This window comes from Talpa occidentalis, unplaced genomic scaffold (assembly GCF_014898055.3).
Source record: "Talpa occidentalis isolate TD23 unplaced genomic scaffold, MPIMG_talOcc4v2.1 talOcc4.14, whole genome shotgun sequence".
In the NCBI taxonomy this organism is placed as follows: domain Eukaryota; kingdom Metazoa; phylum Chordata; class Mammalia; order Eulipotyphla; family Talpidae; genus Talpa; species Talpa occidentalis.
This window is the reverse complement of record NW_023601433.1, coordinates 83,943,376-83,950,301: the sequence shown is the minus strand read 5'-3', so window position 1 is coordinate 83,950,301 and position 6,926 is coordinate 83,943,376. Positions and strand designations below refer to the sequence as shown.

General features: G+C 59.4%; 1 protein-coding gene across 1 annotated transcript; it reads right to left on the bottom strand.

Annotated features, from left to right (window-relative positions):
* Positions 1-2,300: 2,300 nt before the first annotated feature.
* SDS (serine dehydratase) lies at positions 2,301-6,926 on the bottom strand. Its single transcript, XM_037511535.1, has 7 exons — positions 6,774-6,926; positions 6,358-6,397; positions 5,993-6,132; positions 5,804-5,895; positions 5,032-5,259; positions 3,236-3,360; positions 2,301-2,509 (listed from the first exon to the last, which is right to left on the bottom strand). Exons 1-7 carry the CDS (start codon positions 6,924-6,926, stop codon positions 2,301-2,303), a joined length of 987 nt encoding a protein of 328 aa, XP_037367432.1.

Below are 6,926 nucleotides of genomic sequence, written 5' to 3'. Positions count from 1 at the left end.
CCCACCCAATCCTACACATGTGGGGAGACGATCGCATCCAGCCTGAAGTCAGAGAGCCAGTCCCCTCTCCACCACTTACAGGCTCTAGGAGTTAACCTCGCTGAGCTGCCATCACCTGTCAGATGGGGTAACGATGCTCGTGGCACTTCCCTGGGAGGGTGTGGTGAGGGACTGCTGTGGTGACGGCTTTAACCAAGTCCACCTGGGTCAAATACCCAGTATTTGTTGAGCACTTAGTACACACCAAGGGTTCTAAGGTCCTAGGGGTACGTTATAACAGAAGGTACCAATCCCCCCAAACCCTACCTTGTGAAGTTTACACTGGGGAGATAGTAAACAACATAAATGTGCAGTGTGAGATGCTGTAGGAAATAAAGCCAGGTCTGGGGCTGGAGCTAGGCTTGCTGCTTCTCTGCACCACAGCTTTCCGGTCTCAGCCATCTGGGAGCCAAGGATTTGTGGTTTTAAAACACAGCCTGGCTGTATTTCTGGCTCCCTAAAGAGTATTTTCATTGTGTGGGTTTTGTGATGCTCAAGGCAAACCTTGTGAGGTGGGAGAGGCCGAGGGTTACTGCTGAGGACATGGGGTCAGAGTAGGAAGTGACGTGTCCAAAGTCTCAAGACTTTGCGGCAAGACAGGGTCCAGCCCTCCTTGCCCATCTCCTGCCGATGGCGTGAGCCCTGGAGCAGTGGCCTCACATCTGTGCTGGTCACCAAGTGTTTGCAGCCACTCCTGGGGCTGGCAGGGGTGGGCGGGGCAGTGTTCCATGGGGCCCATTCAGCAGATGAGCAAGTGAAGGCTCAGGGCAGAGAACCCCCAGTGTCACCGCAGGAAGGGACACCTCTAGTCTGTTTCCTAGAGAGATTCCGCCCCCTCCTGCTTTCCAGGAGCTACCCGGGTGTCATGTAGCTAGGGTGACTGAATAGAGTTTGGAGGTCACCTGGATGGTCCCTCACTGGGGCTGCCACAGAGCCAGCAAAGGCAGGACCCACTTTTGCAGCCGGAAAGGTCGCTTCCCTTGGCTCCTGGACCCTGGGAGTTTCCCACAATCCTCAGCTTAAAGATGGCGGCTGCAGGCTCATCCGTGGGGTCTGCCCTCCCCTGCAGGAAAAGGGTCTGGCCAGCTGGTCAAGCCCACTCGGCCCATGAGGCCCTGGCTACTCTAGTGGGCAGAGCGGCCTGCTTCACCTAGTGCAGGCTCAGTCCCGCGGCAGCAGTCCTGCCCTGGGTTTTCCACTCTCTGCCCGAAATCTCAGCTGCTGCCCTCCGTTAGGCTGGGCGGGGTGGAGAGGCTCCGTGAGCCTGTGAGCCACTGTGCTGTCCTGAGGGGTTCAGGTGGCCTCAGACTTCACTTCGAACTTGGGGATCCAAGAAGTACCCCGGGGGCTGCTGTTTGTGGGGAGGTCCTGAGTGGTGGGGGGCGAGGGGACGCGCCTTCCTGTGCGCAGCTCCTCCCCTGTTATTCGCCAGCTCCAGAACACTCTTGCCTTGGGAGAGAGGGTTTTGACACTGACTTCAAGTCCACCACTTCCCTGTCCCCGAGTTGGGGACACCCCGGGGATGGGGCTCACTGCTCTGCTCCCTGCAGTTCTGATAAAGTCACTTTTCAGGAAGGAGCTTCCTAGCGGAGTGAGACCCGCCTCAGTGGAGCAGTCCTGGCCCCTTGGAAGTGCTTCCCTCCCCGGCTTCCCGTCTCGCTGGGGTCCGGCCCTCTCCGTGGGCCCCAGGACTCCCAGGGTGGGGGTGCTCCCTGTTAAGGCTTGGCTGAGAGCAGGCATGATGAAGGAGGGGCCGGAGGACAGCGATGGTGGAAAAACTCCAGGGGTCTTCGTTTCATAAATATATATTTTTCTTTGTCAATGAAAAAGCTGGCGCATTAGAAAAACGAGTGAGGGTGGGATTGAAAGATGGTTCCTCCACCCTGGACCAGGGTGCCGTCCCCTGGCCTGGGAGAAAGCCTGGGGTGGGGACAACTGGCTTCCAGGAGCTGGGTCCTGCTGTCATGAGGCTCCCCCACCCCCGTTCTGGGAGCCTGCTTTGTTACCCGTGGGCAGTTGCCGCCCAGCACCGGTGACAGGACGGCCACAGAGCCACCACGCAGGGGCCAGGGAGGATCAGTTCACAGCCTGGCTGGCTGCTGACCCAGCAGCCCCACCGTGGGGTGCTCGGCCCCCCAGGGGGCTCGCGAGAAGGAGAAGGCCCGGACCACAGGCTCACAACCAGACACAGAATAATATTTACAAGGCGCTGGATAAAACTCCAGCCCTTCCAGGGGTCTCCCCGGCAGAGAGGAGGGTCCTCACTGGGTCACCCCGTTCTTCATGCCCAGCTGTTCCTTGAGGGCCTGCAGCTGGGCCAGGCTGATGTTGCTGCCCCCGCAGACAATGACCACGAGGGAGGACAGCGGGGTGCGGAGCTTGCCCTCGCCTTGCAGCTTCTGGACCACGCGGCTGTAGACGGCGGCCAGGGCTGCCCCGCAGGCTGGCTCCACCAGGATCTTCTCGTCATCTGTAGGAGGAGAGGGGTGTTGAGGGCGGGGACCCGATTCCACAGGTGCAAGGGACCTGCCGGGCCTGTGGTAGAGCTTGGGGGGGGGGTCACAAGTCATAGCTCTCAGCCCAGGCCACAGGCTCAGGTCCTGGGCCCAGCCTCCCATCATTACCCCAGATCACCGCCGTCCCTGCGTGAGGGTTAGGCTTCATCATCAGTGCTAATAAAATGCTAATGCAATGATGGTAATCGCCTGAGCACAGTGTTGGGAAGATCCTGAGGTATCATTTGAGCAAGAGTGCCTTGGTGGGTTAGTCAGTCTGGGTACAGGAGAATGAAGTGGGAGCAATAAATCCTACTCTGTGTGTGTGTGTGTGTGTGTGTGTGTATGGATGTGTGTGCACCTGTGCACACCACCCCTGTCTTTCGCTGAGCCCAGAAGTCGCTTAATTTGACCTCTGAATCCAATGCTGAGGCCCATACTTTTTCCTTTTTTTTACCCTGGCTACCAGGAAGCTCTGAAGCAACATTTTAGATAGTTATTCCCCTCGGGCTAATTTCTCCATGTGCGGCTTTCGCGTTTCTGTTGTTACCAAACACTGAATTATCATGAGTGGGCATGAGGGAGGCAGGAAGTGGACACAGACCATGAGGAGATTTGTGGCACATGGAACCCCTTGGCACATCAGGTGGACACCTCGTTCCTGAACCTGTACTGGGGCCGGGGGAGGACTTAGCACATACCTACAAACTTCTCAATGGCAGCCACAGCCTCCTGGTCCGAGACAATTTCAGAGAAAATGGGATGTTCCTGAAACAGCTTCAGGGCCTGAGCCCCCACGGTCTTCACGCCCAGTGCCTTGGCAACACTGGAGGTCATGGGATGGGGCGGGGGACAGGAATGGGGAACAGGAGAGAAGAAAAGGCCGAGAGGGGTGGGGACGAGGAGAAAAGGTGGGTGTGAGATGGTGGCAGCATTAGGGTCCATGGGCAGGGAACGGGGTGCACCCTCTGCAGCTGTGAAACATTGGAAAGTCCCAGGGGCTCCCCACAGACTGCATGAATGGTGGCAAATAGCCCCATTTTCTGTTCAACCTCCAGGAGCAAATGCCTAAAAGACCCCCTTAGGGGCCTCCCAGCCTTTGCTCCAGGTTATCACCTCCACCTTCTTCACCCTCACGCAAGTTAGCACCGCTCTGCCTGCCCAAGTCCTGCCCTGTCCAAGGCTCAGGATTAAGGCCGCCACCTCCAGGAAGTTCTCCAGGAGGAACAGTCAGCCCCATGAAGAATTCTCAATTCTCAATCTCCCTCTCCCGTAACACATGGTGACTACTTTTCGAGAAAGCACTAAGCAAGCGCCTGCCGAGCCCTTCACAAACGTGATTTAGTTCTCGTAATCTTTGCTGGTAATCGGTTCAATTCTCTAGAAGGGGAAACCAGCAAAAAAGCATAGTCACTTGCCCAGGGTCATGTGCCTGGGTCTGACGCAGGACCTGAGTGACTCCAGGGCCTGCGCTTGGCACGCTCAGTTCTCCCCAGACCTCCCATGGGAGCTCCAGTCCTGTGCCTGGCTCATCTCACACACAAGCATCTCAGGCCTGGGCCACCTTAGCCCTTAGCCCAATGTGCAGCTCAGGCTAGGTGATGCTCAGCATTATGTCTTCCCTCTCAATGCTGTGGGCTCGGAGGCTAACACAGTAACTCCGGGGTGCTGGGTGCAGGATTCTAGAAGCTCTCACCTGGATTTCAGTGTTGCAGGCTACCCTCTCTGTGGCAGAGACTTTACCTATTATCTGTTCTAGCTGTGCACACGGATCCCTGACAGGAAGACATTTCCCAGCCTCCCTTGCAACAGGGTGGGGTCATGTGACTCAGTTCTGGCCAGCAGGAGGTAAGAGGAAGTTTTGTGCCTGTCTTTAAAGGCAGGAGGCAGAACTTCTGTCCTTGCCTCCTCCTTCCTGCCAGGTGGAGTGTGGGTGTGATAGTCGGCACTTAAGCAGCTCTTTTGGGTCAAGTCTACATGAAAGGATGCAGGAGAATGAACTTGAGGAATCTGAGCTTCTGGCTTCAGGAGCTGACCCTTGACTGCCTCCTAGTAATATACATTCATGGGAGGACAACAACGTTCAGTCTTGTTTAAGTCGCCGTTATCTTCGATTCCTATATAGGTGACTGAGTCCAAGCCTACTTGAGCGTTTGCTGTCAAAGGCTGGGGCTTGAGAGCAGGAGCTGCTTATTTCCCATTCCCTTCCCCGGGCCAGCCAGAGTCGTGTGCATGATGGGTCCTCATTAAAGGGCTGGCAGATGAGTGAGGTGTGTGAACCCTGCCCCGAGGGTCCCCATGATTCACGTTGAACTTCTCATGGGCAAAAGCAAGACATTCACGTTTGAGTCGGTCCCACCCACTGGCTGCGTGACTCTGAGCAAGTAGCAAGGACTCCTTCTGCCCACACACAAAAGGGGGCTGATGTGGGCTCTTTCTCAGCACCCAGGGGGCTCCTCACACCTCGCCACACCCACAGAGGCACCCAGACACTCACCTGGTGATCTGGGGCAGGGTGACCAGCTTGCCGGCCGTGGTGGCAGCGTGGAAGCTGTGGGCGCCAATGGTCTCCATGGCGATGACCGGCACGTCCCCCCAGCCCACTTCCTGCAGCCCCTGAACCACCCCGCACAGCATGCCCCCGCCACCCACGGACAACGCAATGGCCCCCGGCTTGGCGCTCAGAGTCTCCTTCAGCTCTTTCACCATGGACGTGTGGCCTTCCCTGGAGGGGGACAGGGAAGAGGCGGGTCAGGGCTGGGCTTCCCGGAGGGACCTTGGGCCCTGTGCATCGCCCTGGGCAGCTGAGGGGCTTGGGACTAGACCCTCCTCCCTGACTTCACCCGCTGCTGGCATCCGCCTCTCTACCCGGGGGCTTTCTCTGACAGGAGATGCCCCTCAGCCAGAGCACCCCATGGCAGCGAAGAGTGACGGCATTTGGCGACAGCCTCCCCAGATTGACTCCGGTGGGTGAGCTGGTGCGCGCCCCATGGGACCCCCACGTGATAAATGCCCACCGCAGCAACCTGCTGCCTTCCTCCTCGTCTCACACTCTCTCCCCTGGGGAATCACCTCCTGCTTTCCCTGGAGTCTTCGTCTCAGGGGCCGCAGACACTGTGGTCTCAGCTCAGGTGCTGCTGGCTCGGGACCAGGCAGGACGGGCCCGGTGCACATACGCAGTTGTGCACATGTGTGTGCATGAGGCTCTGCATCATGGCAGGTGTGCGCCGCCCCACCACGCGACCCCCCCCTACCCTGGGCTCACCTACCAGATGAGGGGGTCATCAAAGGGAGGGATGTAGACCCAGCCCGGGTTGTTCTTCGCCAGCGCCTTGGCCAGCTCAAAAGCCTCGTCCAGGGTCTGCAAGAACACAGGGGGGCGGTGGTGGGGGGCAGGCGCTGGGGACCCTGCCCTGCCACCAGGTGCGCTCCATGGCCCTGGCCGGGCTGGCACTCACCTCACCCACCACCTTGACCATGGCGCCCTCGTTCTTGAGCCGCTCGATGGTGAGGGCAGGTGTGGTGCTGGGCACGACGATGGTGGCGGGGATGCCCAGCTTCCTGGCGGCGTAGGCGGCCGCCATGCCTGCGTTGCCCGCTGCCGGGGAGAGGGTGGAGAGGCTTTCAGAGTGGGAGGGCCTGGGAGCCCGGTCGGGACTGTTCGCCCCCCACCTCTGGGTCTGAAACCTCCCTGGGACGTGGTTAACTTCCCCTGTCCACCTTGGGGCGTCGCTCATTGCTGGGGAAACCAGGGCCCAGGGTGGTGGAGCGCTCGGCCTGGGGACGCACAGCTGGGGACCGCAGGAGGTGTGCGGGCGCCTACCTGAGGAGCAGACGAAGTGCTCGCAGCCTTGTTCAGCCCACTGTGGAGACAAGTTGGGTGGGGGTCAGCCCCACCCCCAGTTTCTCCCTGGGTTCTTCCCACCCAGAATACCCCCCAGTGATTCTGCCTTCGGCTGACCTTGCCTTCCTCCCCACGGAATTAGCCCTGCCCTGGCCCCTCAGCACACCTCCTCCCCAAGGGCCCTGGCTCGGGAGAAGCGAGGAGAAGTCAGAGGCGGGCAGCAGAGGTTCTGGGACCCGCAATGAGGGGGCCCTCCTCGCCTGGAGGAAGCTAGGGTGGGTGCCCAGGCGTGGTGGGTGTCAGCAGGTGTGACCTGGAGCACCTAGGATTTGACACAGAGCGGCCCTCCCTGTTGAGGAAAGAGACCCCCCCTCGCCTGAGGGGGCAGGCTGTACCGTCCTGCACAGGTGTCCGATGCCCCGGATCTTGAAGGAGCCGGAAGGCTGGGAGCTGTCCATCTTGAGGTAGACGCTGGTGCCCGCCACTTTGGACAGGGACATGCTGTCCCGGAGCGGGGTCTTCACGTGCAGGGGCTCCCTGGAGGTCAT